Below are 22,396 nucleotides of genomic sequence, written 5' to 3' on the forward strand. Positions count from 1 at the left end.
CCACCACTAAACCATGTCCCTAAGCGCCACATCAACACGTCCATTTAAATATACCCCCAGGGATGGTGACTCAACCCCTTCCCTGGGCAGCCTGTTCCAGTGTTTGACAGCCCTTTTGGTGAAGAAATTTTTCCTAATATCCAATCTAAATCGCCCCTGGCGCAACTTGAGGCCATTTCCTCTCGTCCTATCTCCAGCCACCTGACAGAAGAGACTGACCCCCACCTCACTACAACCTCCTTTCAGGTAGTTGTAGAGAGCGATAAGGTCTCCCCTCAGCCTCCTTTTCTCCAGGCTGAACAACCCCAGTTCCCTCAGCTGCTCCTCCTAAGACTTGTGCTCTAGACCCTTCAACAGCTTCGTTGCCCTTCTCTGGACATGCTCCAGCACCTCAACGTCTTTCCTGCAGTGAGGGGCCCAAAACTGAACACAGTACTCGAGGTGCGGCCTCACCAGTGCCAAGTACAGGGGGACAATCACTTCCCTAGTCCTGCTGGCCACATGATTTCTGATACAGGCCAGGATGCCATCAGCCTTCTTGGCCACCTGGGCACACTGCCAGCTCATATTCAGCTGGCTGTCAATCAGCGCCCCCAGGTCTTTCTCTGCCAGGCAGCTTTCCAGCCACTCTTCCCCAAGCCTGTCACGTTGCACGGGGTTGTTGTGACGCAAGCGCAGGACTCGGCACTTGGCCTTGTTGAACCTCATACAGTTGGCCTCGGCCACTCGATCCAGCCTGTCCAGATCCCTCTGTAGAGCCTTCCTACCCTCCAGCAGATCAACACTCCCACCCAGCTTGGTGTCATCTGCAAACTTTCTGAGGGTGCACTCGATCCCCTCATCCAGATCATTGATAAAGACTTCTTGGGAAAGCTCAGACAGTACGATAATGAGATCTCTATATATAGCTAGACAAAGGGAAAAAGTGGGTTCCTCAGCAGGAGGTGAAGCAGAACAGGTCTTTGAAAACATTGGTTTAGTATAAAGGCCAAAAAACAGTTGAGGGAAGGGGAATAAAACCTCTTTTCTTTCTGGGCATGTTCAGGGCCTGGAGCCGAAGGATCTTCCATGGTAAAAATGGTAACTCAAAGCAACTGCCAAGGACCCTGGCAAAGGGAGGATGAAAAGAGCCCAGAGGATCTGCAGATGTGGAGAAGCGGGCTGAAAAAAACACAGGTTTCTGCAGAGCGCAAGAAGGTAAAGCTGTGCCGAGCATTCGCGTGCCCAGAGAAGACTGCTCAGCACTCCCTATCACAGGGCTCTTCACCTGCTTGTCACTTTGCCAGACATCTAAACGTGCGGCTTGAAAATGGGCTGCTTTGTTTGCATCAGGCTGAGATTCTGGAAAAGCATCAGCCAGAACAGTTGAGCTGCTTCCAAGAATGAGGCTGGGAAGGCAAAAACACATCCTAGCAAGGGATGCTTCCCAAAGCAGCTCATGTGTCCCCATGCTTCAGAGCAGGGACCTGGAGCGATGGGGCGGTGACGAGGACATGCCTTTTGCTGCACCACAAGAAGCCTCACATTTGGCTGACAGAGAAAGCTGTGAAAAATACTTTACATATTCCTGGAAAAGACTTTCAAGAACTTTGTTGCCAACACCATCGAAGCTTGCCTGCACTACACGTGCTCCTGCTCATCTCCACTTCAAGGCTGACTAAACACGCTACCTCACTGAGCGATGTGACACCGTACAGGTGATCTGCTCCCCCTTGCCAGCCCACAGCTGCTTTTACAGCCTGCTGCTCATGTACTGCAGCTTCTTCTGCACATGTGCTATCGATCTGCCTCGGCTGCCATCCAGCTCCCACGCTGACCCTTGAGGCAAGCCTGGCAGAGACCACGGCGAAGGCAGGATCTCACCCCGGGCAATCCCCAGCAAGTGCCAAGAGCCTGAGCCCGCCTCTATCTCCCCCTCTGCACAGCGCTCGGCGAAGCTCTGCGCTTCTAACTCACATGTACTAGGGACCTCCATGCTTTCCTCTTCTTCAGAACCCTCGTGGCTTTCAGCCAGAGTCTCTTCGTATTTACTCCACGAGCTGTCATCAGGACCAGGAAAGGAAAACTCTGCACAAGAGAAAGAAAGACAGGAGTTTATGCTCATGCCTCCCAGCTGTGTTACAAAGGATTCTGGGAGAGATGGCTGCATCAGGTGAGAGCCGACTAGGAAAGCAAAGTCACTCCTGTACCAAAGGACAGAGCTGGCAAAACTCAACAGCAGAGGCAAGTGGAAGAGTGCAGGCAGGTGGTGGCAGCCACATGTCTGCTTTCTACCTCCCCACTGAGTCCTGGGAACCTTATGGCTTACCGGTGCTGGGGTCTGTAGGGGTTTCTCCTCCCTCAGAGTCATCCTGATCCTCTGCGTTGGGATCCTCTCCTTGCTCAATCCGTGACAGGAGGTCAGGCTTCGAAATGGCAGCATCTGCACGTAAAAAGAGGATCAGAACGTTTCCTTTGCCCTTGCAGGAGAGAGACTCTCAAACCTTTGCCCACCAACCTTCCTTTGCTGCTGGGGATGACGGGTAATGGAAAGAGAGGCTTAAGAAGATGCTCTCACACATCTGCACCGCTCACCTTGTCTGGGCCCTGGGAACATGAGCGGACTGCAGGAGCACATTCTGCTCAGGTGAGGAGCACCTCCCAGCCTGCAGCGTGAGGAGGAGAATAAGAAAATGCATCTGTGCTTACCTCCAGGCTTCCTTTCTTCTCCTCTCTGCTAAGGTCCGCGGATCCATTACAATGGGGACTTCAGCTTGGGGACAGCACCAGAGCTGTCAGCCAGCGGCAGCAGGGGAAGTGCCCTCCCCATGCGGTTCCCTCCAGCCAGGACCGCTCCATCCTACTCGTCCGAGTCACAGGCTGCTTGCGGATTTTGGTGGGGGAAAGGGGACAATCACAATCTCTCCTAGGACGGAGAGCGGAAAACTTCATTTCCAAACAAGTGTGAGTCTCTGGGTATTAATCTGCTGTGGTGGATCCGTTTGCCTTATATAAGGGCCAAACCCCTAAACCTCGTTACTCAAAGGAAACCTTCAGACGAAGCACAGATACATTTTTCTAAGCTCCAGGCTCAGATCCACAGATCCCCTTCAGCGGGACCGTAACATTCCTGTGCCTGTAGAGTAGGACACAGGACTGTTTTTAAACAGGAGAACCGGGGACAGTATTTATCCTTCACCTTTATCCCTTGCACACAGGGACTGCAGAAGACCTCTGTTCAAAAAACATAAAGGAAGAAAGGGGAAAAAAAAGACAAAAGGCCTGGATCGCGCGGAGTTGGCTGGCAGGTGAGCCTGCACACCAGCGGCCCCAGCACAGGCCTGTCTTCCAGGGACCGCGTCTGCGCTCCCACCCACCGCACGCGGATGTCTAGCCAAGGCAAGGTCAATTCTCAGAACACACATAGGTGCTCATGAAGGCAACACGTCCCCTGGAGGGAATGCCCGCAGCCGGGACTGGAAGAAGCGAGCAGAGCACATTTGTTTAGCCTTGAACACGCTGCCCTGAGCTGCTGGAGGGGAAAGCAGAAAGCAGAGCCTGCCTTTGCCTGCTGCTTCTCCCCAGCTCCACCCCAGCATTACAGGAGCAGGTACCACAACAGCCTGCGCAAGAAACCTCGCCTGGGATGAGGGTGGGGTCAGACAGAGCACCAAGGCAGGCAGCTTGCAAACCTTGCTCTCCTCCCTTACAAAAGGCTCTGCAGCTGAAGGACTGATTACCCACAGAAAGGGCTGGAAGGAACCTCAGAGGCAGGGCACCCCTCTGCTGCCCTAAGCGGCGAGCGGGCTGACGCACCCAGCGCAGTGGATCTGTGGACCTTTGCGTGACAAAAACTCCCGTCTTCCCCATCTTTACTTGGCTTGGGGGTCCTCTCGCTTCCCCTCCTCCTCACGACCTAGGTGCTCGCTTGGCTCCTACCAGCCACAGAGACTGTCAGGGAGACACGGTCACTGCAGCGATGCTTGTGACGTCCATCCACCGCTAAACTGAACCGGTGAGGACTGACCTAACTGCCAGGGCTGCTGTCAAAAGCTGGCATAACGCGTTCCCAAACCAGCACACCATCCACCCTCCCCGATCCTGCCAGGCACAGCGGTGCTTTCCAGAAAACCTGGCGCATCAGAACGCTGAGGGCAAACCCCGGCTCGTCTTTACCCATCGAGATGACGGCCTCGTAGTTGCCTTTCATGATATGCCTGTAAAGCTCCTTCTGCCACTCGTTCAAGCTCTTCCACTCCTCCTCAGAGAAGTTAAATGAAGCATCGTTGAACGCCACAGGAACCTGTGATTAGAAGCATCATATGCTCAGACATTTTGCCTCTCGTTGAAGAAAATGCCCAGGGACATTTTCTCATTCAAACTCCTCAAGCACCGCACAGAACAGTCCCACACAGCAACACCCGCTCCTTCCCCCATGCCTCGCTCGACCCCCATGCCTGGCTCAGGCAGCTTCACCCATGCCCGCAAGGGACACGATGGGATTTTCCCTCGTCACCTGCCTGCACCTTGCCTGCTGCTCAGCCTCCTCGCACTGCGGGCGATGCCCTGTGCACAGTGCCCGACACATAGACTCTTTTCCCGTTTCATTTTTGATGTGCTTCCGCCGCCAGTTGCCTCTGAAAAGACACTGGGGATGTTACCAAACCCACCAGGCGCGTGGGGCTGAGCCACACAATTCTGCATGACTCAAACATGGCTCCAGCCACGCTAAGGAGCGTGTGACCCCGCACAGACCGGCCGATGCATTTCGGTGAGGATCAGACATATATAACGAGTGGTGCGTAATTAACACAAAGGGACCTATGCTAGTGCTTCTCGCCAAGCACGAAAGGAAAGACACCATTGCAGGGAAGCCATGTCCTGCTCAGCACCGCAGCTGCCCCGAAACAGGGCTGTGAGAACAGAGTACGTGCGGAACAACCCCGTTTTGAAGATGGAGCAGAAGACCGTTACCTTGGGGACCTCCCCCTTCGCCCCCGGGGGCAGCCGCAGGATCCAGAAATTCCTGTTCTTCAGCAGATTCTCCATGTTCTCCAGCCGCTTCTGCAGCTGCCCGTACTCCTGGATGAGGGTGCCCAGGGCAGTCCACTTGCTCTCCAGCTGGTTCCCGAACTCCACCGCCGTCTTCTCGCAGCCGATCAGCTTGGTTTCCGCCATCCTCATCCTCCCCTCCAGGTTCATCAGCTGGGCGGCCTGGGCGTCCACCTTCCTATCCACGGCCTGGATCTCGGTGACAAGCGTCAGGGAGATCTCGGCGGCCGGCAGCTCGGCCTCCCCGGCGGGGCCTTGCTCGGGGGCGGGCAGGGGCTGCTCCAGGGCCAGCTCCTGGGACTCCATGTCCCACTCCAGGTCCTGCGGGGGCACAGACAATGCCGTGGGCTCCGCCGCCTGAGCGAGGCGGTATCCCGGCCGACGTCCGGGCAGCCACGGACTAAACCGGACCCCGCGGAGAGGGACGGGACGGGACGGGCCCGCACCGGTGCCGAGAGCCCTCGGGGCCGGCCGCCGCCGGGGGACGGGAGACGGGGCCAGGCCTGGGGGGGGGGGGGGCGTCGGCCGGCGGGGGGGGGGGGAAGAGGGGGCGTCGGCAGCGCTTACCTGAGCAGGGGCCCAGTCAGCCATGGCCCTGCGGGGCGCGGCGGACGGTGGCGGCGGGCGGTGGCGGCGGCGGAGCGGAGCGGGCAGCGGCGGAGCGGGCCCGGCGCCTCCTCAGCAGCGGCGGGGCAGAGCGGCCATGCCGAGAGCGCGGTGCACGCTGGGAACGGCGGCGGGGAGGGGAAGGAGGGGGTTTGCGCGCCGCAGCGCCGCCTAGCGGCGGGCGGACCGCGCAGCATCAGGGGAAAAGGGGAAGAACGGCGCCGCAGCATTCACCGGCCGCGGCTCCGGCCCCCGCACTGATTGGGCGGTGGCGCGGCCAATCCGAGAGGCGCCCGCTAGCGGCGGGCCAATCGATGGAAAAAACGGAGAGGGAGGGCGGGGCGGGGAGGGCAGGGCCGGTACGCGCGCTCCCGCCGGTGAGCGGGGCCGCGCGGGGCGGCGGCGGGGCGGGGGCCGCGGCCGGGGTCGCGGTTGCACCGGGCCCGACCGGGCCCCACCGGACGGGAGGGGGACAGGGCCCGGCCCAGGTACGGCACCGGTACCGCGGCCCACCGGGTTTCGGCGGCCCCGGCCACCCTCCTTCCACTGGCGGCCCCACCGGCACCGCCGACGCCCGGTTCTCCCTGCCCGCCCCGCGGGGTCTCCGCCGGACCGTGCGCCGTCATCCCGGTGCGGCGCATGGTTCGACCACCTCCCGTCCCTCCCGCAGGTGAGGCCTCGCCGGTGAGCAGCACCGGGAGCAGCTGCCGCGTCTCCCCGAGGACCGGGAGGGTGCCGGTGCCATGAAGGAGGACCGGGAGCACCCCGTCACCCTGGGTGAGGCACGGCGGTCCTGCCCGGCACCAGCCCTGGCACTGCCGGTTACGGCCTGGCCGCAAGCGAGGCTGGCGGCACGTCGGCATCGACGTCGGCCCGGGTGGGTGGCGGGAGCAGGCGGCCGCGGGGCCCAGGGTCACCGCGGGACCACGCCGGCCGTCTGTCCCCGTCACGGCGGGGGAACGCCAAGGCAGGCCTGTCGTGACCCTCCACCACGGTGCTGTGTGGCGGCATCACCAGCGGCATCGCCGGTTGTCCCTCTTGACTCTGTGACAGGTTACGCCGTCACCAAACCTGACATCCTGGCCGAGGTGGAGCGAGGGGAGGAGGAGGAGGCGGTGGCAGGGTGCTACGGGGAGCACCGGAGCCACCGGCCGCGCACGGTGCCTGCCGGACCCTCCCAGGGTGAGGGGGACATAGGGGACCGGGTGATGGGCTGAATCCTGCTGAACTGGAGGGTTTATTCCTGTGGGATTCCCAGTAAGGGGGTTCTCTCCCCAGCACGTTCCTGTCTCTGCAGGGGACTGGCTGGGGAAGGAGATGAAGGACGAGGAGGGGATATCCCCGCCGCCCGGCTCCCCACCATCCCGCCGTGCCGGCCCCAGCGACTTCCCCGTCCCGCTGCGGGAACAGGGCTGCAGCTACTGCGGCGTCCTCGAGCCGGAGCCGAATGCCAGTGCCATTAACAGGGGGTTCATCATCCTACCTCCTGCCTTTGAGAGCCACCGTTGCCAGCTGGGGGAGCCGCCGCTCGAATGCCCCAAATGTGGCCGGGGCTTCGGGCAAAAGCCGGACCTGGTGCGGCACCGGCTGGCGCACGGCGGGGAGTGCACCTACACCTGCAACCGCTGCGGGAGAGGCTTTGCCGAGCCGGTGGGGCTGGGGGCTGCAGGCAGCCCCTGCCGCCCAGCCCCCTGCACCGGCCGCTCCCCGGGGATGGCAGAGGGGGGAACGGCAACACCGCGGAAGGAGCGGAAGGAGCTGTCACTGACAGAGAAGGTGCGGGTGCTGGAGATGCTGGAGGGCCCCAAGGTGTCTCAGAGCGAGCTGGCCAAGCGCTTCGGGGTGTCGCAGCCCCAGATCTGCCGCATCATCAAGAACAAGGAGCGGATCCTGAGCGAGTGGCACCGCAATGGCGACCCCGAACGCAAACGCAAGCGGGAGGGGAAGGACGTGGCCCTCGAGGCCGCCCTGCTGCGCTGGGTGGAGGGCGCCCGTGCCACCGACCTGCCCGTCAGCAGCCCACTCCTCCAGCTCAAGGCCAAACACCTCGCCGAGGCACTGGGCCGCCCTGACCCGGAGCCCGGCGGCGGCTGGCTGGCTCGTTTCGAGGCACGCCACAACCTCTCCTTCAAGAAGCCGCCAGTGGAGAAAGGGGATGCGGAGCAGCCCACGGCCGACCACTGGGCCGGCGCATTGCTACCCAACCTCCTCCGCAGCTATGCGCTCTCCGAGATCTATGCCTGTGGGGAGATGGGGGTCCTCCTCCCAGCCAGCTCCCCCGGCAAGGGCGAGAGCGCCGGTGACCGGCTGACGCTCCTGCTCTGCACCAACGCCGACGGCTCGGAGAAGGCCCCGCTGCGGGTGGTGGGGGAGATCTCCCGGCCCCCCTGCCTGCGGGGCGTCAACCTGGGGCAGATGCCCTGGAGCTACCGCGCCAGCAGCCTGGCTGGCATGACCGCCCCCCTCTTTGCCGAGTGGCTGCGGGAGTTCAACGAGGGGATGTGGCGGCAGGGGAAGAGCATCCTCCTCCTCCTCACCAAGCACGAGGCGCACCCCTACCTCCAGCTTTCCAACGTCAGGATGGTCTTCATCCCGCCGGCTGCCGCCCTGGCCCAGCCCCTGGACCGCGGCATCACCAGCGACCTCAAGGGCCACTACCGGCGCCGGTTGCTGAGGTGGCTGCTGGCGGAGCGTGGCACGGGGCAGCCGACCCTCCTGGATGCCCTGCACATGCTGGCGCAAGCCTGGGGCGACGTGCACCCGGGGCTCATCGCCAGCTGCTTCCGTGCCACTGGCTTCAGCCCCGATGCTGGCACCGAGGCCCCAGCCCTCGCCCCGGCGCCCGGCCCACTCAGTCAGGAGCAGCTGGAGCGCCGCATGATGACGGACGAGGAGCTGGAGCGCGACGGGGAGTCAGCGGAGGTGGATGGGGACAAGGGGACGGCGGAGGGCAAGGATGGGGGAGAGCTGGCGGCGGTGCAGCCCTGCCCCTCAGAGCGAGAGGTCTGGGGCAGCCTGGCCACGCTGCGGCGGTACCTGGAGTGCCGGGCTACCTCGCCGGACCTCTTCCAGGCCTTCTACGAGCTGGAGGATGCAGTGCACATGGTGTCAGCTGGCACCGGGCGAGCCCTCATCAGGGACACCCCTCCCAAGCAGTGAGTGGAGTGGCCAGCACATGCCTGGACTCACTCGTGCCCATGATGGGGACCGGCGCTCATCGGGGCCGTCACTGGACTGGCCTGGACACCGTCTCCTGCGGCAGCACCAGCTGAGTTGTGCTGTGGGGTTTGCTGTGGGTTCACGTGGCTCAGGGGCAAAAGGGATGTCTGGCAGGGAGCACCGTGCACGGGGGCTGCGGAGCCACCGTGCTCTGGATGTCACCTATTGGGGCGGTGCTGGGGGCTGGCGGCGGCAGCACCGGGGACGTGAACCTGCTGCCAAAACCTTCTCCCAGGGGGTGGCTTCTGCAGCCATGGAGCTGCCCCTGGAGAGGATTTGCCCTGAGCGTGGTAGTTGTGTTTGCTGGGGGGGTGGGGGATGTGGGGTGGTGCTGGGGTGTCCCCATGCTGGGGCAGTGGCTCCTTCCCACAGGGGTTTGGGGGAACCGGGTGCCACTGGTTGCTGTTGCCATGTGGTGACACCGGAGGTTTGTAACAGGCATTAAAAAGGAATAATTCAGCGAAGTGCAGCATTGCTGGTGGTTGTAATATTTTAACGTCACATCCAAGCCCACCGTGAGCCGGGCAGAGCCCCTGCGCTCCCCTGGGGCTGCTGGGAGCAGCGGGGCCACCCCAAACCTCCCCCTCGCCTCCCTCGCCCTGGCCTGGGGCCGCAGACCCCCTGGCCCGGTGACACCGTGGCTGCTCCTGGGCCCCCGCAGCACCCCAATGCCTGCTGTTCCCACACGGGTGCCAGGGCCACGGACAGCACCCACGGGCAGCAGGGACCTGGCTGATGACCCTGTCATGGCTGTTAATTAAGAGCTCTGGGCTGCACGCCGGTTGTGCCAGCGCCAGTGTCCCACGCGGTGTGGGTGGCACCTGTGTGCACCCTGGGGGTCCCCTGCACAGCTCCCCCCATGTACACTGGACTGTGTGCCCTAATGGGCACCCACTGTGCACCCTCTCCCTGGCACAGTGACCACTGCTGCACCGGGGTCCCCGAGGTGGGATGGGGCACGGGGATGACACCCCACATGTACACAGAGAACCAGGGGCAGCTGAAGGCCACCAGGGTGGGCTGTGGCCCGCAGCGGGGACAGGCATGTCCCCACAGCACCGTGGCACCCAGGGGTGCTCTGCACCCAGCCATCATAGCCACCCCCAGGGAGGGGACCCCAGCGAGGACCCAGGGGAAGGGTGAATGGCGGTGCCTGGGGGGGGGCACAGGGGGTTTGGGCGGGAGGTGCCTGTTGCGACACACCTGGGCCGGACACACAAGAGGTGCTCATCGGGGTGTCCAGGGTGGGGGGCCCATCAGGGTGCTTGGGACAGGGTACCCACTGGGACGCAGCAAGCAGTGCGTGCGAGGGGCACCCAGGTACCTGTTGGGGTGAAGGGGGCCGGGGGTGCAAGGGGCACCCGTCGCATGGGACAGGGTGCACCCGGGGACCTTGTTGGGGTGCTCGGTAAGTTTGCCTGGGGGTCGCCTGTGGGGACGCATGGAGTGGAGGGCACGGGGTGTGAGGGGCACCCACGGAGGTGCGTGAGGCGCTGAGTACCTTAGGGGTGCACGGGCAGGGGGCACCGGGATGTGTCCATCTGGGGGCAGGGGCTGCCAGGGCCCCCCCCAGGGGTGCAGGGGGGACCCGGATACCTGCCAGAGTGAACAGGGCATCTCACAAGGGGTGCTCCCCGGGTTGCACAGGGCAGGGTGCAGCCTTGGCGTGCATGGGGGGGGGAGGGGGGCGCACCGGGGTGCACGGGAGTACAACAGCCCCCCCCGGTGGTGCAGGGGCAGCGGATGGCAAAGCGCCCACTGGGGTGTGCGATCACGGAGGTTCAACCGTGTGGCTGGTGGAAGGCACAGGCTGCGCGGGGGGGGGGAATGCACAACCATGGGGGTGCACTGGGCTCCCCCTCGGGGATGCGACGACAGCGTGGGGGCATCGGGGTACGAAGCAAGGGGGCGCGCAGGGAAGAGCCCACCCGGGGATGCGCACACCCCCCCCCCCGCGTGAACTCCCCCGGCGCGTCTCTTCTCGCCGTTGCTCCCGCGGCGGCTCCGCCAGGGGGCGCCCAAGGGCGGGGCCCGCGCAGGGGCCCCCGCCGCCGCTCGCCGCGCCGCGCCGCGCCGCTCGGTAGGCGGAGGAAATGAAGGCGAGTTCCGCCGAGGCGGGAGCCATTACCCGCCGCTGCCGCCGGAGCTGAGTTTCCTTTTTCCTTTTCCCACCCCCCCCCCTTCCCCCCCTTTCCCCCTCCCCCCTTCTTCTCCGAGCCAGGCCCCCTCCGTCGCCGTTCTCCCCCTCTTCCCCCCCCCCTCCCCTTTCCCCCCTTCGCACGCCCGTCCCGGCACAGGTAGGCGCCGCCGCCCTGCCCCGGGGGGTGTTGGCGGAGGGGGGGGGGCGGGAAGGAAAGGCCTGCGGACGGGGCCGGTGCCTGCCCCCGGCCCCCCTCCCCCTCCCGGGGGGGGGGGGCCGGGGGCAGGCACCGGCCCCGGCCCCTTTGTCCCCGGTGCCCGGCGGAAGCGCGAACAAAAGCCGCCCGCCGAAGGCCCCGGCCCTGCCCCGAGGGTGCAGCCGGTAACCGGTTGCCCCCCCCCCCGCCCCCTCTTCCCCCCTGCCCCGGGGTACCCCCGCCTCTGAATGGGGTGGGGGGTGGGGGTGGTGATTTGGGGGAGGGGGGGTGCCAAGACCTTGAGGGGTGTCGGTGGGGCACGGAGATGCTGAGGGTTTTGCCCACGGTGCTGGGGGACAAGGAGTGAGGGGGGGGGGGTTCGGTGGGGTCAAGGCAGTTGGGACGCGCGGCCGTGGGTCGAGAACCTTGATGGAGTGCTCGACGTGGCCGGGGGGGGGAGGTGGGGGGGTTTGCCGCCGGCCCGAGACCTGCGCCGTTGGCCGCGGTCTTTGCCGGGCTCTTGGAAGCGCTCGGCGGGAGCTCGAGGCGTTCACCGTGGCCAAGGCCTTCGCCAAGGGGTTGCCGTGAAGCGCTCGCCACGGCCTCGGTCTTTGCGGTGGCCCCACGGCCCTCGTGAGAGCTTGAGTTGTTTGCCGTGGCCTCGAAGCGCTCGCCGTGGCCGTGGTCTTCGCCACGGCGCCAAGAGCCTCGGTGGGAACTTGAGGTGTTCGCTGTGGCCAAGGCCTTCGCTAAGGTCTTCGCCATGGTCCTGAAGCACTTGCTGTGGCCATGGGCTTTGCCATGGCCCCGAGGCTCTCAATGGGAGCTCGAGGTGTTCACCATGGCCAAGGCCTTCCGTAATGTCTTTGCCACAGCCTTGAGCCGCTCGCCACGGGCAAGGTCTTCACCATGACCCCAAGGTCCTCACCAGGAACCTGAGTTACTCACCAGGGTCTTGAGGTTCTCACCATGGCCAAGACTATTGCCAAGACCTGCATCTTGGCCAAGGTCTTCACCACGGCCTTGAGATGCTCACCATGGCCAAGGCCTTTGGCACGGCCCCTAGACCTGTCCTATGGCCAAGGTCTGTGCCATGGCCCTGAAGCCCTTGCTGGGAACCTGAAGTGCTCAGCATGGCCGAGGCCTTCACCATGGACCTGAGGCCTTGTGCTGCGGCCATGGTGCTTTCACCATGGCTGTAGACCTTGCCATGGTGCCAAGCTGCTTGCCATCACCGAGGTCCTTGCTGTGGACCTGAGGTGCTGACCGTGGCAAGATCCTTGCTGTGGTGCTCACTGTAGCCCAGAGGCGATGGCCGTGGCCCTGAAGTTGCTGGGGCTCCTGCCGTGGCCCTGGGGTGCTTGCCGAGGCCACATCCTGGAGGCACTCACCGTGCAACCAGAGGCGCTCCCCATCGCTGCCCGAGGTGGTCCTCGGCACCCTCTGTGTGGCCCTGAGGCACCCGCCACGGCCCCGAAGCGCGTGCCGTGGCTGAGGCACGTGCTGTGGCCCTCACCACGGCCTCTGTCACGGTCCCAATGCGTGCACCATGACCACAACCCTCTCCGCGGCCCCCGTGGTAGCTGGCTGGGGGCCCCCGGGTGCCTCTGGTTGGAGAAGGCCGGGGGCCCTCGCCGTCACCCCGCACTGCCGCGACCCACCGCTGCCCTTTCCTTTTCTCCCCTCCCAGGTGCTCTCGAGCCGGGGCGAGGGGATGAGGTGCCCCCCTGCCGCGTGGTGTGCCGAAGCGGCTCTTTAGATCCTCCCCGGCCCAAGCCTCCCCTGCCATGGATGCCTCGGGGGCTCTTGCTTCGGCTCCCTCCTCCGCGGCTCCCTCGGGCTCCCGCAGCCCCATGTTCCCCCCAGGAGCTGACAGAGAGGAGTGGGGACCGAGGTTCAATTGTGCCCCTTCCACCTCTGCCGCAGCCTCGCAGGCGATGCCAGCGTCTGGCCGGAAGAGGAAGGCCAACTTCTCCAATGACGAGACTGAGACGCTGGTCTGGAATGTGGTCCGGCATTTCAGCGCCCTGTATGGGTCTGAAGCCCTGCGGGCTCACCCCGTGCGGCGGAAGCAGCTCTGGACCCAAATCCAAAGCCGCGTCAACTTCCTGGGCTACACCGAACGCTCCATCGACGACCTCAAGCACAAGTGGCGCGACCTGCGGCTGGACGTCAAGAAAAAGATCACCTCCAAGAAGCACCTGCCCATGAACCGCGCCGGCGGGCCACTCCACAAGCCGCGCCTCACGCCCCTGGAGAAGATGGTGGCTTCCACCTTCTTGCAGGCCAGCCACGACTCGGAGCCCGAAATCATCTTGGACCCAGGTCAGTCGTGGCGGTTCTCTGGGGAGAGGAGAGTTGGAGTAGCAGAGTCCCGCGCTGCATCCCCACCTGCACTCTCCGACTGACGTCCGGCCTGGTAACGTCACCAGGCACGGTCCCCCTGAGCTCTGGGGTCTGCCGAGCGTTTGTGTTCTGTGCTAGCCGGCACGGCGTCAATTGTGGAAGGACACTTTTGGGTTTTCCTCTCGTACATGGTTTGTGTTGGGATTACAGCATCTGGCAGGGCCGCGGTCCTGTTGTATCCGAGTAGCAAACCAGCAGGCTTGGAAACCGTGTGCGCTGGAATTAAAAATCCACTGTGGAAATAACCTGGGATCAACAAGAACACCTCAAACTTTGTGGGAGCGGGTCTTTTTTGTTTTGTTTTTTTTTTTCCTTCCTTTAATGTGATACAGTGCCTGGCCATGCTGGATACTGTCTAAAGGCAGCTGGTGAAAGATGGGATGCGATTTTATTTCCTGGTTCTTTTCAGGGTCAGCATCCCCCATGGTTAGCTGAGGTCAGAGGGAGCGGGAGCAGCTGCTTCAGTGCAAAGCCACACCGTCGTCTCGCAGTGCCTCGCACCCGGGTGCCATGCGTGGCGGGGGGGAGCCGGTGGGGCCGTGAGTGGGCTGTGCCTTCTCGATGGGGCTGTGCCTTTGACCCCTCTGTCACCTGCACAGCAAACCTGTCTCTTGGGCTACCCCAGAGCGCAGTGCCCTCTTGCTGGTCCTGCTCTTGGGTAACGCCTGTTTAGCTCAAACGCCCGAGAGATGCTCGGGGGTCGGGGGCAAAATGTTGGTGAAAGACCCGACATCGGTCTTGCAGTAGTGCTGAGCTGGGCCCATGGGTACACCCCAGCTGGGCTTCGTTACTGTACAGGAGGCAAATACCCTCCTGCCCTTTCATTTCCCCAAAGGGGATGTGTCCAGCTTCTTTTTGTCCGCAGAGGGCACCAGGGTTAGTTCTTCCTGCTCCTTCCTCTGCTCTTTGATTTCAGTTTGGCCCACCAGGTTTCACTGGGGATGGGTGGGTGGCGTGGGTCTCGTTTTCACCCAGTTCAGGCTTGGGCTGTCTCTGAATCAGACGCCCGTCTCGCTGCAGAGCTGAAGAGCTCTAGGCTGAAGGAAGAAGTCCTGCGGGACATTTAGGGGATGCCAATCCCCTTGGGGTTGGGTGAGTTCAGGATGGTCCTGGACGAGGTGAGGGTGAGCGATCGGGCAGGCTGGCCTTGCAGGAGGAGCGTCTGTACCCCGGTGCGACCATGTCCCCCACGCAGCATTGCTCCCCTGCAGATTCCCGTGGGACCCTTCTCCTGGGGAGCCCCATCCGCCCTTCTGCGGGGGCACGTGAACTGCTGGTGCCGTCATCGCAGCGGCTGAGGCTGGATTCTCTCTGTCCCACAGATCTGTTCTTCCCCGGAGCGACCAAGCAGTCCTTCATGCACCTGCAGCCCGGTGTCAGCCACCCCAGCATCTACATCGACACCAACGGGCAGCCCTCATCCCTGCCAGACGTGGAGGGCTCCGCTGTGCCCCGGCTGGCGGTGCAGAGCCCCGACCCCTCCGTCATCTGCGAGTACAGCCGAGGGGAAGGACAGAGCAGTTCAGGTAAGGCTGCGGGACAGGCTGCTGCAGGGCTTTAGGCCGTGGAGAGAGGACGCGGGGTCTGGATAGAGATCCGCTGGGAGCGTGGCAGCTGGTAAAAGGTTGCGGTGGTGGTTTGCACCGAGAGCCTGGTCCTGGCCTGGTGTCGCGCTGTCGGTGGGGCTGGATGCAGCCTTCGGCATGGCGCTGGGGGTGGCACTGCTAGGGACATCCCGACTGGAGACACTTCCCTCTGCCTGCCCAGCCTGTGCGATTGTGTCCGGTCTGCGAGTCCCGAAGGGCTGCGGATACGTAACGGGGAACCCGGGGCACAGTTTCGTAACCACCGAGGGTTGGTCGGTGGCAGGAGAAGGCAGCAAATCCAAGGGAAGGCAAAGGCCGTGGCTGTCCCTGCATCACACGGGGACCTGGGGAGCTCACTGCAGGGGGATGGGGACTGTGTGAGGCAGGCAGGGGCAAGAGCTGCACAGACGGGGCACGTTGGCCTGCTGTGTCCCTCGGGGATGTCTGTGAAGGGGATATCGGTGTGTCAGGAAAGGGCAGGGGGCCGGGGCAGCGGCTGGGGCTCACTGGAGGGCTTCTCTTCTCTTCCAGCCGAGTCGGGACCGGAGCTGCGGACTCCAGACGTGTCAGCCATTTCCCCGTCCCTGCGAAACGAGTCCCTCGTCTCCTACGCCTCCATGTCGGAGGAGGAGGAACGGGAAGGCCGGGAGGTGGAGAGGGGCCACGGCGGGGCCGTGGGGATGCAGTCCGGGCCCGAGGCCCCCATGTCTGCGGAGGAAGACATGAAACTGTCCCGCCAGGCCATGCTGATCCGCAGGTGCAGCTCCCAGGGCTCCGTCACCTCTCTGCCCGAGGACCCTCTCAACCCCGTGGACGCTCACTCGGACTGGGGCCACGAGGGGGTGTCTGACCTGCCCCCCCTGGGCCGCGGGCTCGACTCCTCACACCCCGAGGAGCACGCGGGGGGCCCAGGCCCGGAGATGGGCGCTTTGCCCAGGGTACTGATGGGGCCCACCTGGGAGAAGCCGACAGTGGAGGAAGAACCCCCGGCCCGCTCCCCGCTGCATGGTGCCCTGACCGAGGAGTCGCTGCCCTCCTCTGCCTCCCCCCCGGGGGACGCCCCCGCTGCCCCCGGCCCACCCCGTGGCCTGGGCTGCTCCCGCCTGCGGGAAGACCGCCGGGAGAGCTGGAGGACTAACATCCATCACCTGCTGGACCTGGAGGAGCAGTGGGACCAGCTGTACCACCAGGAGCTGGCCATGTGGCAGGAGGAGCGGGCCACCCAGCGCGAGGAGAGGGCCCGCGACCGCGAGCTCCAGTTTCGCTTGCTGGGCGTCCTGACGGACATCCGCGACGAGCTGCGCTACCTGCGTCAGGAGAGGGCCAGTGCCCGGCAGAGCCAGGCGCCGCCAGCCGAGCCCCGGCCGGACCCCAGCCCGCTCCTCGAGCAGCCCAAAGCCGAGCCCAGCTTCCCCGAGCCGCAGGCCGGGAGTGCCAGCTGGGGAGAGACCGCCGTGCCCAGCCGAAGCCCCTTCGGGAACCGGGGCCGGGGCCGGCGTCGGGGCCGGCCGCGCGGCTCTGCCTCCAGACACAGACGGCTCTTCCTCACCAACAGCTAGGGACAGGCGGGGACGCTGTCCCGCGAAGGACATGGTGTGTGCCTGCGGCCCTCCCGGTGCCTGCACGCGTGGGGCTCCGGCCACGCCGTGGGCGCCCGGCCACGGACAGAGGGGTGTGCGCGTGGGGGAACGGTGTGTGTGGGTGTGCGTGGGAGCTGCCTGGGTCACAGGAGGCGCGTGCCAGCACGGTCGGCGCCTGCCCTGCCGGCACGCCCGGGCCCCCGCAAGCACGGGGAAGGCTACGAGGGTACGCGGTGGCCGGCGCCGCGCACACCTGCCGCGCTCTGGGCATGCGCACCTGCCCGGGAAGGGAGACGGTGATAACACGCGCGTGTGTAAGGGTGTGCGAGCGCCCGGGAGGCCTGCCTGCGCCCGTCGGCCATGCCTCTGCCTGCACAGGCAGCCCGGGGCAGGGCCCGCGAGCGTGGCCAGCTGGGCGCGTGTGAGCGAGCGGGACACGCGGCGGGGAAGCGTGTGCGTGCGTCAGCGGGGCCGTGTGACAGCGCTAGTCGAGTAGGATTACTACCTTTGGGGTGGGGGCGGGTGGGAAGTTAGGAACACTTAGTCGCTGATGTGCGAACATTTTATGCAAATCATTTAATGACCTAATTTGCATATAACCATAAACTTCTGTTAAAAAAAAAAATCCCCAAAAAACAGAAAGGCCGCCTCTGTGTGTGAACTCAGTGCTGGAGCGGCGTGGTGAGGAGGGTCGTGGGCGAGTGGGACCTGCTGCCCCCCACGAGCCTTCCCGCGCCGCCTGCTGAAGTCGTGGTCCCTTCTCGGCCAGGAGCTGTGCCGGGTGCCGGCGGTGCTGTGCCAGGCTAGCGGTGACGCCCACTGTGGCACTTGGCAGGGGTGGTGAGCTGCCCACGTTGGATACCTGAGGATTAATCCTGCCCTTGCGAAGGCAGCCGCTTGCAGGGCCGGGGAGGGGAGGCCATGTGCTTCCCTCCATCCTCCTCCTTCCCAGTCAACCCCGCAGGCAGGCGTCTGCCTGATCCCCCGGCAATGGGGCCGTGTGAGCCGCCGCTGCCCGTGGGGAGACCCAGCTCCTCTACCCTGCCTCCCCACAGCACCGGTCATGGGTCCTTTCCCCTCCTGGCTGCCCATGTAGCCTCAGGGAAGTCCCCAACCTTCCTCCCCCTCCTCGCTTGTGCCAATGCTGCTCGACTGCTGTGTCATGCTGCTAATTCGCCGCCTTCCCGTAGTTCCTCCCTGCTCAAATCCCCGGTGCTGCCGGCACGCTGCCGCCACGCTGGCCTGCTCTGCTCCTGGGCTGCCCTGAGCCAGTCAGGGGGAGCATGCAGGCAGCCCCCCCCTCCATGATGCAGCCTGCTGTGCTGTGATATGGGGTCGTTTGCCCCACGGCCCTGCCCCGCGCAGCCCATATGGGCTGCGCGGGGCAGGGCCGTGGGGCAAACGACCCCGGGGTTGGTGGCAACGGAGCTTCACCCCGCTCCTTCGGGGGACCCCAGCACCCCGGCATCAAGGCTAGAGGTGGAACAGGACTTGCAGCCTTCGGCTGTACTGTCCCCAGGGAGCTCCAGCCCCGTACATGCTGCCTCCTCCTCATCAGGGCTACAGCACAGGTAAAAAGCCCACCCTGGGCTGATTGCCCCCCGCCTCGCAACCACAGCATGCAGGGGACCCACAGCCATGTCCCTGCTCGGTGGCAGCTCCTTTGCCACCCAGGCAGGACGGTGCAGCCGCCCGGGAAGGGGGGCAGTGGGGCAGCACCGCTGGTGCCAGCCGTGGGAGCAGCAGCCACGGGGCAAAGCGTCACGAGCTGTGGCACTTGGTGGGTCACCGGCTCCGGTCAGGGCCTCCCCCCCCGCCAGCTTGGCTGCCTGGGGAAGAGGGATGGGTGTCCACGGTTGTGGTTAAAAACTCCGTGTAAATAATTTATAGACTCAAATCAAGAGTAGGAGGGGCCAGGGATGAGTTTGGTGACGGTGGGCAGAAGCCGGAGGGGTTCAGCTGGTTAAAATGAAGGTGGGATACGCAGGACCACTGCCTGCTGCTGCGGCTGATGCAAGCAGGGCATTGCTGTCCGGTTATCTTTTACGAGATAGATATAGTAAAATGATTTGCAGAGGGGTGTGCAGGTGCAGGGAAGTGGGCGCTGGGTCCATGCCCCAGGGAGGGCTTGGCCACAGCCTGCAGCCCACGCGTGTCAGGGAAAGCCAGGAAAAAAATGCAAAAAGTTGGGAATCAGAGATGCTAGAAAGGATTTGACACGGAGGGGGGGGTCCCTGCGGGTCAGGGGACAACCAGGACCCACAGTGCCCCAGGGAGCACGGCTGCCTCCTGGCAGCCCTTGCACACCCACGGCTGGTGTGCATGCACACACACATGCGCTGGAGCATCATTGCCCATCCTTCCCTCTCCGTGCAAGGTTTCACCCGTGGGTTCAGCCGCTCCACGCTCTGGGGGTCTCTGCACAGCCCTGCCAGCACAAGACCACCACAGCCAGTGACACCGGGAACACTGACAGCCCCCGCACCCGTTTCTGCTGCCCCATGCTCTGCCATGATTCCCCCCCCCCCTTGCCCATCTCTGACCTTGCAGGCACTGCCGGTGCCTTCCCGGGGTGCGGGACCACAGGGATGGGGCAGGAGTGTGGCTGCAGGACCGCGGGGGACACGGGGGACCCCACAGGGCCGGGGGCGAAGGCGCTGCAGCCCAGCACGACTTTATTCTGTATCGCATCGTCCATACAAAACTACACCCCAAGCACTGTACAGAGCGGGATGGTGCGGGGTGGGGGGGGGGGCAGTAAAAATAAGCAGCGGGGGGCCGGGGAGCAGAGCGGCAGGCGGGGGTGGGTGGGGGATGGCGGCAGGGGTACGCGGCGGGGGGCTGCTCCCCATCCCGTGCAGCAAGATTGTCTGGTGGGGGGGAGCATTGGGGGACCGAAGAGTGTCCGTCCGTGGTGGGGGCCGGCCCCGGGTGGGGGGACCTGTGGGAGCACGGCCCCCCCCGGGGCTCCCCCCGTGCCCCCCCCCCCCGCCTCGGCCGGGCGCCTGTATTTGGTAGGAAGCTGCGTGGCCGGCGCCTGCCCCCGTCCCGGGGGGGTGTCAGTCCGCGGCGGGGTAGCCCCTAGTCCCCGGGGGGCATGATGCCGGGGGTGGGCAGCGGGGGGGGCCCCGCTTCAGCCCCGTGGACCCGTTGGTGATCCTTGAGGGATTCCTTGTAGCGGAAGCTGCGGCCGCAGGCCGGGCACTGGTAGGGCCGCTCGCCGGTGTGGATGCGCTGGTGCTTGAGCAGGTTCTGCTTGCGGATGAAGCTCTTGCCGCAGGCGGCACAGGCGAAGGGCCGCTCGCCCGTGTGCAGCCGCTGGTGGTTCTGCAGGTGCTCCTTGCGGCTGTAGCACTTGCCGCACTCGGCGCACTTGTAGGGCCGCTCGCCGCGGTGGATCATCTGGTGCCGCACCAGCCCCGAGTGGCAGTTGAAGCTCTTGCCGCACTCGGCGCAAGGGTAGGGGCGCTCGGCCGCGTGGCTCCGCTGGTGGATCCGCAGGCTCTTCTTCCCGCTGAAGCTCTTCCCGCACTCGGCGCAGCCATGCGGCCGCTCCTCGGCTGGTCCCGGCGTCACGGTGGGGACCCCCGCCACCTCGGCCCCCGGCCCCGGCTCTGAGCCTGGAGCTTTGCCCAGTCTGTGCTGTGCCGGCAGAGCCACCGCCGCTGCCGCCGCCGTCACCGCTGCCTGTCCCTCAGGGTTCCCGAAGCCTGCGCCGGGGAAGAGCAGCTCCCCGGAGCCGCCCGGCAAGCCCACCTCTTCTGGGGGCTCGGCGTGGGGGCACCGCTCCTCCGTCTTCACTAGCAGCCCCTCGCCAGCTACAGGGGAGGGAAAAGCTCTGGTCAGTGCCTGCCCGCAACACCGGGGATGTCCCCGAGCCACAGTCTAGCCTGCGTGGGTGCTCCCCCCACCAGCCCCATGGGGCCAGGCTCAGCATCGCTCACCAGGACCGGGACCCGTCAGCATCTCCCTCTCCGGCAGCTCCCAGGGCTCGCGGACGCAGGGTTCTTCCTCCTGCTTGATCCACGACAAGAAGTCGTGTGCTGTGATCAGGGCGTCTGCGCCTGCGGGGAAGGATGGGGACTCAGCCGAGCGGGGCCGCATCCTGCACTCCAAAAGCAGCGGCTGCTGCTGGTGTCAGGCAGCCGGTGGGTGCACGGCACAGCTCACCTGCACAGGGGTCCGCCGGCATCCCTCGCTCCTCTGCGAATTGCTGCTCCCCCACGAAGGCCACCTCCTGCTTGATCCGGGACAGGATGTCGGAGGTGGAGATCAGCGACTCTGTTCACAAGGAGAGACTTGGCCGGCGCCAGGATGCGGCCGCCCAATGTGACCCACGGCCAACGCGCCTCGGGGTATGGAACCCCTGGGCTCCAGCCGTGCAGGATGCCCCCGTCCCACAGCAGTTATGGGGCATCACACACCCCCGGGGGAGCTGTGGGCACGGGTGACCACGGCACAGCCCTTGGGGATAGGTGACCGCGGCACAGCTCATGGGGTGGGTGACCCTGGGAAAGCCCATGGGGACGTGTGACAGCAGGACAGCCCTTGGAGACAGGTGACCATGGGACAGCCCATGGGGATGGGTGACTGTGGCACAACACATGGGGACAGATGACCACGGCACAGCCCATGGGCTCTGACACATGGCGGTGGTGGGGGACACACGGATCTCCCAGCGACGGATGCCCAAGACCCCTGGCACATCACATCATGAGGGATTTTCCGGGATCACTCGCGGTGGCCCCTGGCTGTACAGTGGCGAGCAGTCTGGCCACGGCTGGAAAACTGGGCCCTGGGGGGCTGGGACGTCCCTGGGACGAGCAGCGGGGTGGGGGAAACACGAGGTGGAAGGCAGCAGGGATGGGGGGACCCAGCACTGCCCTGGCTCCTGGCCGGTGCCTCACCCGCACAGGCGTCCGGCGGCAGCTCCCTCTGCTCCAGCTCCCTCTGCTCGGGGACGCAGGGTCCCTCCCCGCGCTCGCTGCGGGGCTGCATCTCGCTTCTGGAGAGGGCACCATCTGCATGGGGAGACAGTGTGGCTGGCACCGGCGGCGGGGCTGTGCCCGCCCAACCCTCACCATCGCCAAGAGGTGGGGGGGACACATGGGGGATGCACAGGGCTGCCAGGCACTGGCATCTCTCCTGGCAGAGAACCTGCCTAAATTTGGCAGGACGTCCGTGCCGGGAGGCCCGTGCAGCGTAGATGCTCAGGCCCTCAATTTTGGGGGATGAAGACCCGCTCCAGCTACCTGTCTGCCCCACGCGGCAGCACCGGCACGGCACAACACATCATCCCATCCCCACGCACACAGCACAAGCCACAGAGGGTTCCCTCCGAAACAGGAGGTCCCAAAGCCATGGCGTGTGCCACCACCGACCGCTTGCGGGCGACAAGGGCACCCACGCCTGGGGCCCTCCAGGGAGACACAGCCATCACCCCAGCGTGCTGGGAAAGGGGCGAAAAGGGATGTTTACCCAGGGAGATCAAAGACTCATAGTTCTCCTTCACCAGGTTATTGTACAGCTCTTTCTGCCACTCCTCCAAATTCTTCCACTCCTCCGCCGAGAAGTAGACGGCAATGTCAACAAACGTCACCGGCACCTGCAGCGACAAGCCCCCGGCAGCTCA

At 64.9% G+C, this 22,396-nt stretch overlaps 3 protein-coding genes across 3 annotated transcripts in view; 2 read left to right on the forward strand and 1 right to left on the reverse strand.

Annotated features, from left to right (window-relative positions):
- LOC104315965 (uncharacterized) overlaps window positions 1-22,396 on the reverse strand; it is a 42,471-nt gene that overhangs the window by 18,182 nt on the left and 1,893 nt on the right. Inside the window, exons 3-24 of the mRNA XM_069799933.1 lie at window positions 22,243-22,369; window positions 21,672-21,785; window positions 20,935-21,045; window positions 20,709-20,828; window positions 19,851-20,582; window positions 19,072-19,192; window positions 18,199-18,324; window positions 17,487-17,660; window positions 16,140-17,041; window positions 15,796-15,982; window positions 13,250-13,535; window positions 12,584-13,191; window positions 11,681-11,973; window positions 10,358-10,452; window positions 10,181-10,285; window positions 7,843-8,532; window positions 6,001-6,482; window positions 5,599-5,808; window positions 4,954-5,431; window positions 4,156-4,282; window positions 2,309-2,422; window positions 1,957-2,067 (exon numbers count right to left, since the gene is read on the reverse strand). Of these exons, the coding sequence (XP_069656034.1) occupies window positions 1,957-2,067; window positions 2,309-2,422; window positions 4,156-4,282; window positions 4,954-5,431; window positions 5,599-5,808; window positions 6,001-6,482; window positions 7,843-8,532; window positions 10,181-10,285; window positions 10,358-10,452; window positions 11,681-11,973; window positions 12,584-13,191; window positions 13,250-13,535; window positions 15,796-15,982; window positions 16,140-17,041; window positions 17,487-17,660; window positions 18,199-18,324; window positions 19,072-19,192; window positions 19,851-20,582; window positions 20,709-20,828; window positions 20,935-21,045; window positions 21,672-21,785; window positions 22,243-22,369 (6,313 nt within the window). The remainder of the gene's footprint in view (window positions 1-1,956; window positions 2,068-2,308; window positions 2,423-4,155; window positions 4,283-4,953; window positions 5,432-5,598; window positions 5,809-6,000; window positions 6,483-7,842; window positions 8,533-10,180; window positions 10,286-10,357; window positions 10,453-11,680; window positions 11,974-12,583; window positions 13,192-13,249; window positions 13,536-15,795; window positions 15,983-16,139; window positions 17,042-17,486; window positions 17,661-18,198; window positions 18,325-19,071; window positions 19,193-19,850; window positions 20,583-20,708; window positions 20,829-20,934; window positions 21,046-21,671; window positions 21,786-22,242; window positions 22,370-22,396) is intronic.
- Window positions 5,988-9,320, forward strand: LOC138684502 (tigger transposable element-derived protein 3-like). Its single transcript, XM_069778492.1, has 4 exons — window positions 5,988-6,125; window positions 6,308-6,414; window positions 6,691-6,819; window positions 6,935-9,320. The coding sequence occupies exons 2-4, from the start codon at window positions 6,381-6,383 to the stop codon at window positions 8,794-8,796; spliced, it is 2,025 nt and encodes a 674-aa protein (XP_069634593.1). The 5' UTR covers window positions 5,988-6,125; window positions 6,308-6,380; the 3' UTR covers window positions 8,797-9,320.
- Window positions 10,917-17,406, forward strand: LOC138684506 (uncharacterized). The gene is made up of 4 exons (XM_069778509.1): window positions 10,917-11,153; window positions 12,883-13,517; window positions 14,921-15,124; window positions 15,716-17,406. The coding sequence occupies exons 2-4, from the start codon at window positions 12,980-12,982 to the stop codon at window positions 16,741-16,743; spliced, it is 1,770 nt and encodes a 589-aa protein (XP_069634610.1). The 5' UTR covers window positions 10,917-11,153; window positions 12,883-12,979; the 3' UTR covers window positions 16,744-17,406.

The sequence above is a fragment of the Haliaeetus albicilla genome, chromosome 2 (assembly GCF_947461875.1).
Source record: "Haliaeetus albicilla chromosome 2, bHalAlb1.1, whole genome shotgun sequence".
Taxonomy (NCBI): Eukaryota; Metazoa; Chordata; class Aves; order Accipitriformes; family Accipitridae; genus Haliaeetus; species Haliaeetus albicilla.